The sequence below is a fragment of the Cottoperca gobio genome, chromosome 12 (genome assembly GCF_900634415.1).
Source record: "Cottoperca gobio chromosome 12, fCotGob3.1, whole genome shotgun sequence".
Lineage (NCBI taxonomy): Eukaryota > Metazoa > Chordata > Actinopteri > Perciformes > Bovichtidae > Cottoperca > Cottoperca gobio.
Window position 1 is genome coordinate 6,256,610 of NC_041366.1, and position 20,244 is coordinate 6,276,853.

General features: G+C 39.0%; 1 protein-coding gene across 13 annotated transcripts in view; it reads right to left on the minus strand.

The window, feature by feature from the left end:
• Window positions 1-20,244, minus strand: part of vav2 (vav 2 guanine nucleotide exchange factor) — a 195,917-nt gene that overhangs the window by 24,112 nt on the left and 151,561 nt on the right. For 7 of the 13 annotated variants that reach the window (XM_029444413.1, XM_029444416.1, XM_029444411.1 and 4 more), the window contains exons 5-9: window positions 14,135-14,240; window positions 13,425-13,439; window positions 11,683-11,781; window positions 10,451-10,519; window positions 9,344-9,444 (exon numbers count right to left, since the gene is read on the minus strand). In XM_029444413.1, the coding sequence (XP_029300273.1) occupies window positions 9,344-9,444; window positions 10,451-10,519; window positions 11,683-11,781; window positions 13,425-13,439; window positions 14,135-14,240 (390 nt within the window). The remainder of the gene's footprint in view (window positions 1-9,343; window positions 9,445-10,450; window positions 10,520-11,682; window positions 11,782-13,424; window positions 13,440-14,134; window positions 14,241-20,244) is intronic. The other 6 variants (XM_029444418.1, XM_029444417.1, XM_029444409.1 and 3 more) reach the window with 3 other exon arrangements.

The following is a 20,244-nucleotide window of genomic DNA, read 5'->3' on the forward strand; positions in this document are numbered from 1 at the left end:
ATAAAAACAAGACTTAAATAGACTGACATACTTTCACTAACAAATACCCATGTTTTTTAAAGCGGCATAACTGATTTTCACTTTATGACTTCACACATCCAAAAGTTGTGTTTCCTGCTGCGAGAGGACTACTGTCTATACAGTATATATACACAGTATATACACTATATATATATATATATATATATATATATATATATATATATATATAGTATATATACACAGTATATACACTATATATATATATATATATATATAGTGTATATACTGTGTATATATACTGTCTATACAGTATATATACACAGTATATACACTATATATATATATATATATATATATATATATATAGTATATATACACAGTATATACACTATATATATATATATATATATATATATATATATATATATAGTGTATATACTGTCTATACAGTATATACTGTCTATACAGTATATATACACAGTATATACACTATATATATATATATATATATATATATATAGTGTATATACTGTCTATACAGTATATATACACAGTATATACACTATATATATATATATATATATAGTGTATATACTGTCTATACAGTATATACTGTCTATACAGTATATATACACAGTATATACACTATATATATATATATATATATATAGTATATATACACAGTATATACACTATATATATATATATATATATAGTATATATACACAGTATATACACTATATATATATATATATATAGTATATATACACAGTATATACACTATATATATATACACAGTATATACACTATATATATATATGTGTATATATATATATATATATATATATATATATATATATATATATATATATATATATATATAGTGTATATACTGTCTATACAGTATATATACACTATATATATATATATATACACACTATATATATATATATATATATATATAGTGTGTATATACTGTCTATACAGTATATATACACTATATATATATATATATACACACTATATATATATATATATATACACACACACTATATATACTCAAACAGTCAATCAATGAAATATTTTTGGATGAAACACTGTTGTTATCAACAATAATCAGCAGAATAATTGAGGATACAAATACTTGTTGGTTATAGCCCTGCACTGAATCTCTCCAAATAAGTTAAAATAAATGGTTGTATTTTTAAATGAACATTTCTGTTATTTAATTTAGTTGGATATTGCTGTCTAACTGACATTATCTTGACATCAATGACATTATCTAATGCCACGTGTAATTAGACTTATTACCTCTGCCAAGGAGATTATGTTTTTAATTTGACCTGTTGGTTTGTCAACAGGATTACGGAAAATCTACTGTCCCATCTTTCATGAAACTTGGTGGAAGATTGTATCATGGGCCAAGGAAGAGAGTGGATCCGAAATCATGGGGCAGACACACTAATTATTTTTCACATATGGGAAAGGCCTTGGCAGAGGTCTGCGCTCGATGCGTGCCCTTCTAGTTGCAACGAGATTTTAAAATAATTGCAGCTCGACTCCGAAAACACAATATGACAACTTATGAATTTCATCAATCAGTCAGTTTCATGTTTTACCAGAGGTGGAACTCTCAACAACGTAAAATAAAAACTTGCCCTTGAAAGACCCATTGATGTGTTGATCATCCTGTGCTCCACAGAGATGGTCCCTGGAGCTTCACTGGAGCCCAGCAGAGTTCTGACTACAGCCCTCCTGCAGTGAGGCTCCTACCATGGTTAAACTGGCCCTGGGCTAACAAGCCCCTGATTAAGACTTGATCCACACTCGGGGAGACAGCTCCCCTCAGCTCCCGCGCCTCGAGGATGACAAAGTGATTGAGATTAATGGGGGCCTTGATCAATTATAAGACAGCAGGCGGACTGTGCAGCGTAGCGAGGATCCAAGGGCACATGCCAGAGACACCCGTCATATAATGCGTTATCAGGACACCAATGCAAAGGGCTCAGTCTTCTGCTGTCAATGTGGGAATCATTAAGGCAGTTAAAAGTTTAAGTGATGCAAGACATTACAGGCAGCCATGGGTAGAAAATATTATAGAAATATAAAAAAGGGAAATATTAAAGAAAACTAAAGATGAACAAAATGAAAGTGAAAGAGCTACTGAGGTTAGAAATGTGTCGTGTTCTTTTCAAGGTACTTGTTGTACAATGTGTGAAGGCTACATCTAACGGCGTTTGGATATTCATTTATATTCATCAGTGTGGGGCCTTAGTAAGGAACATTTACCAGAAGGCTCCAATCTCACAGCAATGGCCGTAGCTGAGTGAATGAAAATGTTGGTAAGAGGTATGTTATTTGCTCATCAGTTTAAAATAAGGCCATCCTTCAGTGTGCATGTGTGTGTGCGTGTGCGTGTGCGTGTGTGTGTGTGCGTGTGTGTGTGTGTGTGCGTGTGTGTGTGTGTGTGTACCACTGTGTGCCTGGAACAAAAGGCCTGTTCTTGTTCTCCACTGCCTGAGGGTTCACTTTCTTTGAAGATTTCACCAAACAAATCTGTGTCCAACCAGACAGCCAGCACTGTGATGCTGTAATAAGGAGGCCACTTTAGCCTCTTGAAGGTTTCAGTTTTGGTTTCAGGGTATATCTGTTGTATGGCTGACTCTCGGAGCTCACACCAGTGTAAAAAACACACTGCACGCTTCCTGTTCAGCCCCAAATGGCGGCCATACAATGTTATAAAAGTGGAGCATCTAGCAGCTAAAGAGCCAGATGATGTCTGGATGTGGTGGAAACCAAACCAGAGCTAAAAAGAGAGTGAATATTGGACTTACAATCGACTCTAAATGAATACTAATGTTGCCAGGTGTCAGCCTAATGTGTAAACAGGCAACTGTTTCGCAAAATGTTAGCAATAACAGCTTTATATAATGTTAATATTTCAGAGATGTATAATGTGATCTTCAGCTTAGTGTGGTGTTCTTCTGTCCCAAAATGGCACAAAAAAACAAATGATGATTCAATAAGATAATGATCCAATTGAATTGAATAGAAAAGATAGCTAGGCCACAGTTATCATTCATTTGAGGACTAAAGCTCCAAAAGACTTTATTCATGGTACTCATTAAGATACAATGGTATAATAGCGCTTATCTTTTCAGGAATGCTATGGATTGTGTGACACGAAAAGAGGTCAGAGTAGTACAACTGCATCTCTTATTGGATAAGTTGTGTGTTTAACCTTCGGAGTAAAATGCTGTGCGTATGGTAAATAATACAGTATTTTGTACTTTACACAGAATATGAATCACACTGATTGAAAGAAAATAAACCTTGTATCCTAGGTGTAGTGCTTAAAAGAAACAAGACTATTATGGCAACAAAACATCACACTCAAGGTCACTAAATCACACATTCGTCAAACAATGACTGGATGTGTAGATACCATGTTGTGTGGAAAAAAGTTATATATTCAAACATTTAACAACAGCCTGACACTTGAGATGCTGCTCAGAGGCTTTGTCCTCTTCACTGAGACAGGTAGTGGAACAAAAGTGCTAATGGCACACGAGCACATTGCAGCATGCATCCACTCTTGGCCCAGTCATCCATAATTAGTATGCGACACGGTGATAAGTCCTTACTTAAACTTAGTCCTGACCCTTTGCTGTGGGAGGTAAAGACTCTTCAATTCCTGTTTTCTCCTAGTATCTCTGCTTGAATCCTAAATCTAAAACACTGTACTGTATAAACACTTAATTAAGACATAAGTATCTTAATTCATTAGCAAATCTTTTTTTGGAAAAGCTCCATATCAGCTCATTCCAAAACAACTAAATCAACCTTGGACATCTTCAGAGCTTCAAAAGGGGATAAAGCAGCAATGCTGCAAATGCTGCAAATGCTGCCTGGCCTTATTGTGCAATTGAGCTAATGACGATTTTTCTCTCTACTAAATACTAAAAATGCTGAGATGAATCAGGTAAGATTTATTGATAATGAGGGAGGATTATATGCTCAAGGGGACAACAAAGACGTTTTTCCCGATGGCTGAGCCAGCAGGATGGGCCCATTAAAGGTTCCCTGTGGAGTACATTCAGTGTTACTCATCAAAAGGTACGGGGCGTACTGGGCTCCAACACAAATAACTTTCCTTCCTCATAAAACATTTGCAAATCCATTTAAATTTAACTTTACATATATTTGTACTAGTTTGAACGCGTCTTCTTCGCTGCTTTTGATAGTTTTGTGCACTAGACAAACAAAACAGGGACCCACTCATAAAAGCAAAAGTGTAAACTTGCGACTAAAAGCTGACATTTATTTTCCTAGTAGAGCCAATTGGCAAGTTTTCATTTTTGCCATTATTAAACCCACATCAGTCCAAATTTGGAAAACAGTCTGCAAACATGCGCTGGTAAAGTAGAAGCTGCACAGCAACCTCTAAACGGCAGAGTTGTTTGCGACATTGCTCCTCTGGGTTGGAGAGTTTGACGGTGCAGTAAAAACGTGCCTGCTTGTACTCTTTCCTGTGCCAGAGATATCGCCCTGCTGTGCTGGCCTCTTTCATAATGAGGACGCTGTCGTGCATGTTATTTCACGGAAAATGCAATTTTGAGCAACTGCGCCCCGGAAACTTCAACCCCACCCTCATGGAGCCCTAAAAGCAAAGCCAATCTCCAAGCAAACCAGAAGTGACAGGCTGCGGAGCAAGCTAATATTCTCTGACACATGGCATTGGGACCCCCTCACCTCCACTCAACATATCCAGCACACAGCAAATGGAGGAGAACATAGAGCAAAGACCTCAAATAAAGAGGCTCATAGTGCAGCCATGATTAGGGACCGAGAGGATGTCGGGGAGCCAGATTACTCCGGAAATGAGTTGCGGAATGCTGCAAATGAGGATATCAACAAGAGATGCCCATTTAGTTTATAGAGCTTCCTCAAAGCGCACATTTCCATTCTGCACAGTTCTGGCTGTTTAAGAATTGAGAAGTAGTCGAGATAAACTAGTGACATTTTCAGCATGGCATTCAGTTAGATGACAAATAGAAAAATGAATAAGCTTTTCATCTTTCGGACCAACGTGAGAAAAAACGATACAAGCACATTGTTGTAAAGGTCACAGGGACTTACAAGCATAGAAAACTAAATGAATTATGCTAAGCCAGGTCCTCAGGAAAATCACCAAGATGCCTCATGAGAGCAGAGCTGTGCGAGTCCAAATCCCCTGGTAACTGTTGCTTATCGCCACAAAGAGACAAGACACCACAGTGGCTCATAATGAGGCAGGCATACATGTCAATCACATGCAGAGAGCCTGTGACGCACAGAATCTGCAAATCTAATGAACCGGTTTCTTAAAATAACCCTGCTCTGCTTTGAGAATGTCGCTAAAGGTAAATATTAACAATGAACGGTATGTCATCAGCAAATTTGTTTATGAATAGAAGGTACATTTTACATATTTTTCTAAGAGATTGAAGGTTAAAATCCATTACCAAACAACTAGATAGACTATATGTGTGCCTTTGGTGTGGGGCTCTTTTTCAATGCTTGGTCTCCTTAGTTCCTATGAATTGAAATCGTAATGCTACAGTATGCAACAACACTTTAGTATAGTACGTTTCCCACTCTTGTTTCAATATGGTAGTGTCCATAAAGAAATGGCCGTTCCCAGTTTAGTGTGGAAGAACTTAACTGGCCTGCACAGAGCCCTGACCCCAACCCTGTCCAACACTTTTGGCATAAAGTATAATGCCAACTGTTAGCCAGGCCTTATCGCCTTATCAGTGGCCGAGCTCACACATGCTATTCTGGCTGAATGGGAGCAAATCCCTTCAGCCAAGTGTCAAAATCTTGTAGAAAGTCTTCTGAGAAGAGCAGAGCTATAGTGGAAGATTCATGTCAATGGTTTTGATGTTCAATAATCACATATATATATATAGGTTTAGGTGTCCATGTACTTTTGGCCGTAAGGTGTAAAGGCCCTGTTACACATATCCGTATGACAGAAACATATGCCGGTGCATACGAAATATCGGCAATAGGTTGATATAAATTAAGGGTAAGTTGTGATCGTTTGAAGGACGCAGACGATACGCCAAACACGCCTGACTCCGTCGTCACGCATAATCTTAACATAGGGTAGGAATAGGTTATCCACTCGTTATCAATACATTGGCTGTAGGATTCACCGTCAGCCGTCGTAGCCTATATCTAACGTTCCTCTAACGTATTCACATAGGTCAGTGGTCCCCAACCACCGGTCCGTGGACCGGTACCGGTATCATTTGGTACCGGGCCGCACAGAAAGATTGAACATTTTTTATTTTGGTTTTATTTATCAAGGTTTTATTTTGAAAAATCACCGGATACATCTGTCTATGCGTCTGTGTCTCTTGACACATGTCAAGACGCTCGTCTGTCACGTGATAATTTACTACAAAACATTAAGCCCACAAGCAACAATGAGTGGAAAACAAACGTCTTTAAAGAGCTTTTTTGGAAAGGGGAAAAGACCCAATGAGGAGACATTTAAAAGACAATATCAGGAGTCCTACTTAAAATACGTGTTTATCACTACAGGTGATTCTCATGCGGCGCTCTGCATAATATACAGGCTTGCACATGAGGCAACGAAGCCTTCATAACGCCGGCACCCGGCGTTAAAAGACAAGCCATTGGAGTTTTTTGAAAGAAAAAAACATGAACCAGAAGGACATAAAAAATGACTGATGGTCACCACATCAACACATGCGAGTGCACTGAGAGCGTCATACTTAGTGACTAACCGTGTTGCTAAGAGAAGAAACCTTTTACTATTGGTGAATAATTTATCCCCCTATATTGGACCGGCTCGTTGCAGAGACACAAGCTCAGGGCTCCCACTAATTCAGAGTAATGGTGAGTTAATAATGCACTTTATATCTTATGGAGCACACGTCGGGTACATCCGGTAATGTTGAACATGCTCAAATCATCAGCGTTCAACAACGCACCCCAGCGTAACACAGTGAGCTCTTAACGAATACTACTTATACCTTACCTTATATCAACGTACACCAGCGTAACACAGTGAGCTCTTAACGAATACTACTTATACCTTACCTTATATCAACGTACACCAGCGTGTTGCTGACATTTTGTATACGCCATATTTTTGTATATCTTATGCATTCGTTGGGTATTCGTCTGATACAGTTTGTATAAGTAAGTGATGCGCTATCAATAGGTTAGACATGCGTATCTGTATATGTTCACTTTTCCGATCTGACGTATTTGGACTCTGAAAATTTTTCGTGTGCGCCGGCATACGGATATGTGTGACAGGGCCTTAATTATGGTAGAATTACTTTGCAATTTTTTAATATATTTTCAATTAACATTTTGTCCAAAAACAAAATTACAGCACTCCCAGATCAGTCAAATGAAAAACCCAAAATAAATTTAAAAAACGACAAAGAAAAGAACCAAAGAAATGAAGGAAGATATTATATTATATATAATCATTTTAACCCTAAAAAGACAATTACTCTAACCCCATTTTACATCCTATTTGTATAGAAACACTCAAAAATCACTAAAATACTCAATCAACAATGTAAATGATGGGAGTGTAGAAACTACTGTTTCTGCTTAAATCTCTTTCTGTTTTTTCCCTGTTTCTCTTTCTCCATGTGCATCCTCTGAGCTTTAATGAGACAACATCTCAGTCCTTTACAGGAACCGTCGGCTAGCTGGACCTTATCTGGGATTGCGTGCAAATGAACAGCTCAATCCGATCAGAGAGTCAGATGAGCCACAACAAGGAAGGAGATACAGAAAGAGTGTGTGCATGCGTGTGTAAGATAGAAGGAGAGAGTATGTGCCTGCCTCTGTCGATTAGTAGAAATAGAGTCTGTAGTGTCACACCAACTTTGTGTTACATGGCCCTCTAGGCTTAAGAAAGAGGCCTGCGACGACCCTTATTACCTATGTAAACTGAAGCCGCCCACAGAAATACTGTGACTGCCTGTTTCAGCTTGGAAGAATGAGGAGGGAAAAGAGTATGTGTGCTATTAGGATTACTGTGCAAAAGGAATATATTACATGCTTATGTTTACAAGAGCAGGTACACACGCACACACGCACACAGGCCGTGACGATTGTGACGCACTCTTGCAGTAATGGGTGTATCATTGGAGGAGAGTGGCATATCCACGGCTGTGTTAGGAATCATGCCCTGAGCCAGAGCCTATCATCACCATCATTACCATTACCTATGAAGCTGTGACACAGGAACAGCAGGAAGGCAAATCACTGCTCCCCTCAGGGAAGCAAATTATCCACACGATGCTCAGCAGCTGGGCAAGATGGAGATCCATCTGAGAGAAAACCCTGTTCGCCAATAAACCTCAGCTTTCATGGTACCCTGCGTTTTCTAATCCCCACACCACAGAAATCTCCTTCTTATAAAGTCATTCAGTCTATAATAAAGTTAGACATTACTTTCTTAAAGCAATTAAACTTTAGGATATATGGTATCACAGTCGAGCCTGTCATCCACTTTTGGTGTAAAAGGTATGATTTAAAATGATTCCCACTAAAGTGTTTCTAGGAAAATAGAAACTTCTTCACACTTCATGCTGTAAACGCATGAAATGAGCTTCCAGAAGATGTAGTGCTTCTTCAGTTAACTCTTTTAAACTAAGATTAAATTAATTCTGGTCACCAAAGTATATTTTGCATAAATATATAGTTGACTTGTGATTATTTGTGAAATCGAAGTTATTTTAAGTATATTGTGTGATTATTTTGTTGTATAGTTTGTTGTAGTTGGAAAGTCTGATGTGGAGGATTTATATCTTATACCAGAACATTTTTAATAAATGCATTTTAAAAAGTATGTCTGTGCAGAAAGAATATTTAAACTTCTTTCTAATAAAATGTACTTTTGTGCACTGTTTTTCGATCTTGATACAGAGCAGATAAAGCAGGTGGCTGCACTTGAAAACCTGATTTTAGCAAATACTTTAGCAAATAATAGTTTTGTCACTTGTTTTAAGAAAACTAACTGACAACATGGTAGTGAAAGAGGAGACAAAGGCATTCTTGAGTGGATTTGACCCTTTTTGGTTGAATGAGGAACAATCGGTTCCCTGCTCTCTCAGCTTTTTCCTCTACGTGTTTTGTTTTAATCGATTTATTCTTTGAACACTAATCCCAGCAATCCCCCGACAGATCTGTGGACACTCAACATGATGCAGCCTCTTCAATTTGAATGGGCAGAAAGAATTGCAGCTACAAGTGGAAGTACCCAAAAAAGTACGTGTATGACGCATTGATCATCAACACATACACATTTAGGGTCACTAACCTTTCCTTGAAGTCGAGGAAGATCTTCCCCAGCCCGCTTCCTCCACTGACCATGCTCAGGTCGATGGCTCGCAGGAGGGCAAAGTGGACTTTGATAACATCCTGAGTGAACATAACAAAAAATATTAGAATATACCCATTCTAATGCCTCCTTTATACAGAGTTATACACTTAGATAGACCTATACGTACTGTAGATTTCCTTGGATATACAGTACATTAGGTATGCATACATGTATTCATCCTGAAAGAATCGGTAGTCTACAGCACGTTCTTTACATATTGCCTTGGTATGCCCTATGATTCAAAAGATAACAGTCGTCTTAGTCCAATGCAGTCCAATTATCTTCACCAGACATATGCCTGTGGGAAGATAATGTGTTGGGTCATGTGAGTGTATATCTGTCTGTCTGTCTGCAGCTAATCTCACGTACTATGACTGTACACTCAAGGACTTTTGGTTGTGATGATTCACAATTTTTGAAAAACTTATTTTATACTATCATTGATTGCTGTGTCCTTTCTCTTCTTAACTAGCCAGTCGGGGCCCCCAGCGATAAGAAACTGCTTCAATAGCAAAAGGCACTTTTGGCCATTGGCGAAGCTAAAAACAAGACAACATTTTGGCCCAAGACATCCATAAAAAAGCTTGGTCTCATTCTGAACCGGAGCTTCTGCAGATGGATTTCATACCGATATGATATGTTATGATCTACTAAAGTTAGGCACGATACGAATTAAGAGCTATCTTTGTTATCTTCGCCGCTATCATGACTGTAAGGTTGTGAGATTCAACTCGACTTCGTTTGAGAGGGGAGGGAGTTTGCTCTTTGTGTGTAAATTGTTGTCCGCTAAACACTGCTAGTAAAGAATAAGGCTGGCCTCATTCAACAACAATTGAATATTTAGTTTCCCCCCCATTGCAATGAAAACATTGAACTGCAACATCCAAATCTCAGTGCATACGAGAGCATGGATTTTGCATACTGTTATCCCCTAATATAGTATATAAAACACATCCTGCCATTCATCCAGCCATCCATACACATATTGGATTATTCCCTTGGTGTGCTGCAGACATCGTGCTCTTTAATTGAGCAGTTTCTTACCTCAAGATTGACAAAGATAGCCTCCATCTCCTGTGGACTCAAGACTTGCTTCAAAGGGATCATGTAATTCTAAAGAAAAACAAGAGACACATATAAAGTGAAAAGAGAAACTATAAGTGAAGTGCGTCTTAAAAAAACTGTACTATTTTTCATGTCAAAAATGTATTGATAAAATTGAATAAAGCTCTGGCCAAGCTTTTAGCAGACATGTAAAGATTTATTTGAAGGACAGCACAACCTTAAAGTTAACTGCAGCAACAAAGAAAATCAATAGCAGGCCACACTGTAAAAGTTGGAACAACCATATTGTTGTTCACAGGGAACGTGAAGTTATTTAATTTCAGGCTAAAACACTGTGCACTTCTCTATGCTGCTCACAGAAGAGAAACCTGCCTATTGTTTCTCCAACGTTGTATTTTGGTTGTCACTTTCCATCATCATAATAATAACAAAGAGCTCAACTAAGAAGCAATGAGGAAATGAGGCTTTATTAACCCCAACTCAATTAAGCTTAACGAGTCCTCTGATCACGAGAGGGTTATTTATTCTTACTTAGTCTCGCCTTGGTCCGACGCGGGAAACACAGGATGAACATTTAGTTTAATGAAATTAGTGGAGCACATGATTTGTGGCGCTCCATCAAATCGCAGATGCAATCTGTCAATGCGGAAAGTGAAGTGTTAGCAGCACTGCTCTCAACAAAGGTTTATTAATGATGGTGTTGTGATGTGTGTGTATGTGCATGGTAGTAAATCATTCTTTATTTAAAAAATCTATTTAAAAAATGTTAATCTGCCAGTAATCCCAATTTTACTGAATGTAGCAGTAATCTGATTATTTTTCTGTAACTGTAACGTTTTTTTGTATTCCGTTAGTCCCCCAACCTGGTCAAGTGTAAGTTATGGATTCCTTTTTTTTGGGATAACTTCCCCAACGCCAGTGTGCGTGCGTGCGTGTGTACAGTTGTATGTCCTTGCGCCTGTGATGTGCGTGTCTATAGCTAAAGCCCCAGGGGTCAGTGTCCCCTGTGGGTGCTGAGCCAATAATAACCATATCGATCAGCTCCTGTGACATTTGTGCTCCCCAATGAATCTGCCAATAGCTGACATTTCCATGCTGTGACCCGGCACACAGGCCTGAGACACCAACAAAGAAGAAGTGACAAAAGGAAACTCTGACACAACCTTAAAATGCATACTCAAATGTATGTGCACGTGCATCATGACACTCACCTTCTCAATGTCCTCTAAAGTCTTGTAGTACCTTGCTTCAGTTTCTTGGATCTCAACTAAGCAGCAATTTCTTTTGTCGTCTTCTGTCATTCCCATCTTCTATGGTGAAACAATGAAATATAATGAGTCGGGACCTTTTCACTGCATGATTGTGTACACTTGATTATCTTTATTAAATGATTATTATTACACCAATTGAGTATCTATATTTGTAACAAACAATGTTTTTAAAAAGGACCATACCAGTGTTTTTTTTAAGATGTTCAGTCAATTCTCAAAACACATATATCATCACAGCTAAGCATTTTACAAACTGTGCTGCTGTGTTTTAGACATTTTATCAACTACCATTCCAGTCAGCCATTAGTTTCTCTTCATTTCCAAACATCATGGAATCTATTAGCAGACTCTTGAAAATGGCTTGAGTTGTGTAATCCATCAAATGCCATTATCTGTACGAGATAATGCAGTTCAGACCTTTCCAATCAATTTGCCATGAAGCCATAATGTAACATTGACAAAAATGAAAGCGGACTTGATGTTGAACGTGATGGATTACACGACGCAAGCTGGTTTCAAGAGTCTGTTCTATATTATTTCAACAGGATAATCCATTCACTTTCAATACTGCTTTACAGGGAGTCATGGGCATACAATTGATTAGATTTGCTACTTGATTTTCATCCTGGCTAAAAATGAATGGGAAGCAATAGCTGATGGAAGAAAAGGAAAGATGCATCCACAAATCTAAAAGTACAAAGTTTGTGTTCAAACATAGTCAGGAAACTAGGACACATGATGTGCTGTTAAGTGATGTTCTTCAGGTTGGACTGTGGTCTACAAACAAACAAGTGTGTTTAACTACAGAAGAGCGGATTTTCCTGATACCAATGTTCACCCACAGTTCGTGACACGTGTCCCTGTGTAGAGGGAAGTGAGATGGTGAGGACTTTGGAGAGTCGTGAGATGTGTTAGTTTGTCACTTTATGTGTGGGCTGGCTGACTGAACAAGCATATGTAGATGAAAAAAGGGTTTTTAAGTCATAGCCATGCAAGTAGGCAGGTTGTGAGGGGGCGGTGAAGGATGGGGAAAAGATGCAAACTTATCTACATAGAGCCTTTCTCAGGAGACCTGTCTGAATGAGTCTGTGTGTAGGAACATGAGTATATATATGCATATACATGTGTTTCTTTGAAAGGACAAGATACTGTAATGCATATTTTAAGTCACTCATCCATATGACCATGATTAAAAAGAAAACAACATAGATAGAGGCTTCATTTCTTTCAATGTTGTGGGAGTGACCTGAGCAGCCTGACTGTGGAATCACTGGCTGAGCCATCGTGAATAGATTACGCTGTTGATAACCAGTGCAGATAATACAAAACACTGGGGCTATGTAGCGATGCAGGCCTCAATCCAGCATGTTATCAACCCTTCAGAGGCAGGGCTCAAAGCCAGCAGGATAATGTTTATTTGTCTTGTGCTTTGAGGTTGGAAGTGGCAGCTGGTGGTCCTCGCTGACGCCAGTTAACGCCACAGTCACCGAGCTGAAGTCACAACTGTCTCCAATGGGCCCTGAGTCAGACTTTGGACTAGATGGGGTCCTTTAGCCTTAGGCACGGGTCAGTAATCTAACTGGCAGGTCATTCTCTTGGGATGCTAAGAGTTTGTTTTAAATGAAGTGGTGGAGGGAGTTAGATGATAGGGTAGGGTGAGTCACAAGCACAACGGCACTCACCTGCATGTATCTGATCTGCAGCATGGGGAAGGCAAAGCAGTGCAAGTCAGAAGTCAAATTCATCACCAGTTGTGTAAGGGGTCTGAGCGCGTTTAGAGATATGACGTCATGCAAGTACTAAGGTGAGAAGGAGAAAGTGTGCGCTTCCTCTTCAGAGCACTATATGTTCATGGTAATAAGTGTCTCAAGTCAAGACTGACAAGTCCCAAGTCCTAAACTTTTAGTTTCGAGTGCCACATAAGTCATAATATGCTCTTCTCCAATTTCAACCTGCACGTTGTAATAATGGAATTTGTTTTTGTTGACCAAAGTGTAGTTTTTGTACGGCAAAATAATTATCTTTGGCATTATATTTTTCAAACTGGCGCTCAGGTACCCTAACTTTAGGGAAGGTATCAAGTATTTCAGTCATAAGGCTCAAGTGAAGTCACAAGTTATTGGTGTTAAAGCCCAAGTCCAGTTCCAAGTTTTATTTTATGTTGTTAAGTCGAGTCTAAAGTCATGTGACTGGAGTCCACACCTCTGCTAATGGAAACCAGGTAGACAGGCATCTACGTTTAAGGTGAGTATGAACATGCAACCCCTTCAGTCATAGAGCCTCAGCAAGCATCAGAGTCACATTATGACACCTGCGACAAATACTGTACATAATCAATAATGGGTTTATAAAAGCACACCTAATGATAAAGGGGCAGACACAATGTTCTCACCATGGGTTGTCGTACTTCCACCTTAATGATGTCCTCATAGATGTCATCCCCATCGTCCTCACACGGCACACAGTCGTAGATGTCATCCTCACCCAAGTCATGCTCACTGGGGAAAAACACAGAAGTTAGATGATCCTTTGTATCGAAACACAACCTTAAATCAAAGGATAAATCATTATACTCATATGTCCACTTTAAACTACTCTGACAGCTGAGGGGCACTGAGCAGTCACACCAGCACGAGCTCATTATCTCTCACAAGCTCTACCTGAACAGATATTGCTTTTCCAGGCAAAGGGACACAGCACCCGATGTTCAAAAACCTCCACTGAGTTGCGTCATAGAGTGGCATTTCCCTTTAATGTGTTTATGCTGCTTTGGCACCCAGCTAGCTAACTGACCTTTAATTAGGCAAGCAGCCAGCAGAGCTCAGACAGTTACTGTGGAGAGGAGCGTCTTCTGGGAAAGACCCTCATGCTCAGGGAGCTCACACTGCACTTCCCTCTGTCCTATAAAAGCAATTATTGTTTGGGAAACTTATTGAGGCAGTGGAGAAGCCTCAGCAGGAATACGCTTTGACAATGGGCCCATATCGATGTAGCTAATAACCAGGGAGTTTTAGGTCGTGGAAATAAAATGAATGATTAAGTACTGTAAATAAATAAAGGTAGTAGGAGTTGCTTGCTGAATAATGGAGGACCAGGCTTCTAGCTTAACAACGGCTTGCTTGTTTTTACAAAATTGCATTCACCTTAATTGTACTGAGGTGGAGGCAGTATAATGCTCATGTATACAGTTATATAAATATATATTTTTCTTTTATAAAGAAGCATTTTATGGAGCTAATTTATTCCCTCATTCTGGGAAAAAAGAACTGGTGCGGGTGGAGTTGTGTTTTAGTTTTTCTTTCCATGGATTCAGTTAGTTAGGCTGTGGGCTACAACATTTTGGGAAACTGGCCCCATTAAAAATATGCCAAATGAGCTATTAGCAGTTCCTCTTTGCAATGTATGTATGCAAAAAACAAGATGATTCTGAGGCAGGCTCTGGAGTTACACAAATAGTATTGTTTCTATCATTTCTAAGCAGAGTTCTGGATATTTATTAGGATGAACATAGACATGGAGATAATTATATACTCGGAAAGTGTAAGTCAAAATTAATGTAAGTGTAGCACATCTGAGAAGACCTTTTTGACTCAAATTGCGGCAAATGAATGATAAGGGTTTTAATTTCTCTGACGTCTTACTGTTTGATTAGCGGCTCAAATAGACTTCCTGTTGTTTGTAGAACACTAACATGCTTACTTTTTGTAATTCAGTAAAATAAATGATTAAATACTATTAAACTAATAAAGATTGTACGGTAAGAGTTGCCTGTCTCTACTGCCTCCAAATGCTCCTAAAAGGAGGCCCGGGGATCCAACTTGGAAGTGTCTGTCATGCTTAAATGTCCTTGAGTGTGACACATAATGCCTCCCAGCTCAGGGGATGCTGTTTTGTGCTCCGAGTGGGGGCAAGCGAAAAGAGGATTTCTCTTCCTGAATAAATAGTTCCCCATCCGAATGTGTCGGCATCTGATCTCCAGCACGTATACCTACTTTTCTGTATTCTTGAGGTATACTTCACCCCCTACTTTCCTAATGGGGGCCATAACCTGGCTGTCTAACCACCACAACAGCCAGATTCAGACCAGGAAATGTAATTCCACTTTAATATCCCCGAAATGGGATATTTTTGTAGGGATTTTACATACTTTATTAATTCATGAATATTCTAAAACAAGATAAAAAAAAAAAGGTTAAAAAAAAAAAGTTATTGGATTTTCTCAATGGCAGGTACGACCGTCTACATCTGCTATCATTACTCCTTTTACTGTCCGTGTGAATAGGGGATAAAATCACAGAAGGTAGAACTGCTCTCAAATATCAAATATTCAGCTATGTCGTCACAATCGTGCGGGGGTTGTTAGAAGTTTTAATTGAGGTGGCGTGGTTCACTCTCTGCGCCGTGCTTCTTCTTTCTTCATTAAGTTAAAGTGGCTCATGTTGAATACGGAGAAGGCTGTGTGGGAGGCCCGCGCTGTCCCATCAGTGTCTCCTCTCTGAACTCTGAGACTACAGCGTGTTCCGTGGTGACTGATATGTTGCACAACGGGGAAGTTTTCAGAAAGAAGATGTTGTACTTCATTCTGCTCTAATCCCTCTGAGACGGTATTATACGATGGAGGACTTGTGCGGTGATATGAACATGACCTATGGAGAGATCTAAGAGAAGCAGGATCTCCAGGGACAACGTGGAGGAGGAGTTGGGAGGGCAGCTTGATTGGGCTCTTCTTTTGTGGTACTAATTATAAGAAAATAAAAATATTAAGAATAACCATTGAGTAGAAAATGGAATAGTAATACATTGTGCTGGGTCTGTCATCTATATCTATTGATCCTGAACTTGTCAAAGGGAAATACTCTATTGATGAGTGATGACATTTAAGCCCCTTCCTCTTTCCCAGTTGGTTATTTTGACATTTTCCAATACTCCTTTAGTCCAATCAGCTTTTCATCAGTGATTACTGACTGACTGCTACATTGCACTGACATGGCTGTGGGCTCATCAGGTTGGGAGACTGACAATTTCATTTAAAGCTCATGCTTTTGTCAATGCCTTTATTTTGATTGTCTATTTATCCTCATCTCCAAGTGTCTCTGATGTGAGGTTTCCTTATATCTGTTGATCAATGTACAATGCTTGATTTTCATTTCATTTTAGACAGCTGGAATTAATTTCTGCCATTTTACTGCATTGTCTACGTTAATTTGTCCAAATATTAGCAAAACGGAATCAATATTCTAATGACTGAAATGCCCTTTCACTTTCACTGATGTTTTACATTCAAATTTCTAATTGGAGATGCACTAATGCACTTCTTAACTGACTGGCTGTTTTCACAGTCATTATGCATTGATACTAAACTCAAATAACTATAATGAAGCCCATATCAAGATGTTACTGTAGTAATGTATATGCCTAATGTACATAATGCACTGGGTTTGGTAGAACTAAAAAGGGTGCAGCTAATGACATGACAATGAAAAATAACATGCTTGTTTTAAAACCTTGAGGTTGTCCTTCTGTCTTTGGGAGGACCACGTTGAGCTTTAAACCTTGAAAGTGATGACATTTTGGATAGTGGAGTCATTCTTTGTAACTTGAGAACATTTCGGCTTTCTTCTCACTTCTTCACGGGGCTGTTTGAGGGTTCGGACTTCTGCTTAGTAGTGGTTAGTTAAATCTGAGGGTAAGAACTAGGTTAAGGTAAAGTGTTTATTGTATTCTATTGTTTCTTTTCTAATCTTCTTGTATTTGATTTCATTTTTGGTCTTGATCTATCGTTATGCTTTAAAGCATATTGTTACTGTGTTTGGGAAAGATACTGTATAAACAAATTGCCTCCACATGCACAAGAGATTTAGAGGAAATGTATAAATACTTGGGGATAAAAGTCTGTTCCTTTTTTTAGCTCAACGTTAGATTAGTTTAAGATTAATGTTGGATAATGGCTGGGGTTTATGCATGTAGTATTGATGGTGATTGATTAAGGTTATTGTTTCAGGGTGCCAACACTGGCAATAGTACAAGTGTTGTGTGTGTGTGTGTGTGTGTGTGTGTGTGTGTGTGTGTGTGTGTGTGTGTGTGCGTGTGCGTGTGCGTGTGTGTTTTCTGAGAAGGACAAAGAGGGACAAAATAGAGGGAGATAATTCTTGGCAGTGTAAATCTGTCGCACCACAACTTTACTATTTACGTGCCTTTGTCTAGTGTTAGTGGACATTAATAAATCATTCAAATGCACTTTGTGTGTGTGTGCGTGTGTGTGTGCTTGTGCTTGTGCATGTGTATGTGTATGCATCACAATGCATCACTGAGAGACAAAGTGGGAGCAGAGGATTCATGAATTAGGTCTGATTTTCTGTCTGATTACACAGTGGCAGGCCCGAGGGGGTCTAGTGTGTTTGCACGCAATGGGCCTGCTAGCCTCTGCTCCCAGGCCACAGTAATATAGAGAGAGTTAGTTAGTTAATCAGTGAAAAAGGAGTATGACTCTCCATATCAGAGCTAGAAAGGGTTGTTTTTTGTATGTTAGAGCTGTGATGCATCATCGGCCCTCAACAGCAGGGTGATGCTGCCAACCTGCATCTATACAGCTGACTATAGAACTAAAAAACTAAACTAAAAGTTAGTGAGGCTAAACTGTGACGTTAATGTTGTGCTGTTTTATGAAGTGTATTTGTTGTTCTGTGATTGTTTTTTGTCTACCTGCTCAGGGAAAACACATGTTAATTAGTAATGATCTAACTCTGGTGCAATTACTTTTAATTGTGTGCTGTCCCTGCAAAAATCTAAAATCAAATGAAACACATTTTCTACAGGAAAGGTCATGTGGTCATCAAAATCAAAAGGGTGTATCTCATAAATGCCCTGTAAATTCCATGGCCTGATAGTGGCACTACAGGACATATCAGGGGGTACAAACATTGTTAAGATTATAATGGGTAAAATTAAAATCTATCTATAGCAAATCTTTCTGTAGTCATCAAGGTTTCTGATAGGACACATTAGCCAGCTGATTAACGTCAGCACCCTTGCTAGCACGGCGACAATAGGTAATATCTGCAACATGCTGATCAGTATTACAAAATACTATGTGTACAAAACATATTAAACGATTAGCGAAGCCAGGAAGTACTATTGTGTGTTTAAAAAAATTCTTCTGATAGGCACAGGAAGGTATGTTTTCATTCCCCAAAGACTGTTGATGTAATTAAGTATGGGCCTTACATAACATTAACAGCTCTTTTTATTTGTCATACTGCATCGCTCAGCCTGCCAAACACACGATTGAGACCAGAAAAAAAGCATTGGGTATGAATAATTAGTAATGCCAAGGTGTGGTTTCTCTCACATAATCCAATACAGTGGGCCAAATGAGCCTATTATTGCAGAGCATCAATTTGCATAAATGTGTTCTTACTGGCCACCTCTAGTAAGAAAATAGTTTATCCTTAGAGTGGTCATGTGGTAATATAAAGTTGCATTTTAAAATATGTGACTTAATACCTGGCAGTAAAGGACACCTGAGTTCCATCCATTTCCAAGCTATTGACATTTCTTGCCGCCCAAGAGATTAACGGAGCAAAATGAACTGCAAAAGAGTGTCACAAAGGTCTTGTGACACTGTTTGCTTCGGAGTGGAAATCTATGTGTGCCTTTCACCGAGCAAAGCGTCCCTTGGCAACTGTGCCCGATCCACCCCTATTTCATGCTTTGTCAACTCCAGGATGGAGTCATTCCAGACAGGGAGAAAGTTAAGCGACATGAAGGCATCACAAAGCCAGAGGGAGGAAGCACGGAGCAGGTTTACCACATTAACCCAGGAGACCTCAATTAGGTAAGAGACTGGCCTCTAACAGATATGGTGCTGCAGAATGCAAACCTGGCCATGCTTCACAAATACATACACCTGCACCTTATCATCGAATCTTATTGCCCTTCATTTACAGCTGTCATTACCAAGTGAGCTCATACTGACAGCCTAAAGCCTCACTCCACCTCACCTGACATGATTTCTTCTGACATGATATTGTAAATATGGAAATCAACCAGCGAGGTGAGTGACCTCTACTCAACCTCGAAAGTGATGCAAGTATAAACGTCCTCACATATGTATTAGGCCAAGCTGCTGGCGGCAAAACAGCCACAAACAAAAGTCTTAACTATTTAAAATAAATGAGTTATATCTTTAAATACAACATACCATCATTACATTAGTAGTGAACTTCCAGCTATCCTCAGAGACCTCGGAGGGTCCACCGGTTCAAGTCTTTTGGTTGCTCCAGAAAATGAAAGATCGATCGATCTTTTGCTGCTGGAACAGTCTGCCATTTAACATTTGGTCTGATGGCATGATCTTGGTTTTTAAATCTCACCTCAAAATCAATAGTTATAGATCGCTTTCTATCGCACTTAGTATCCTTTGTCGTTTTATCACTGAACTTAATGATGCCATTTTATTGACTTTTTTATAGTTTGCCATTATATTGCTCCTCCATGCAGCTT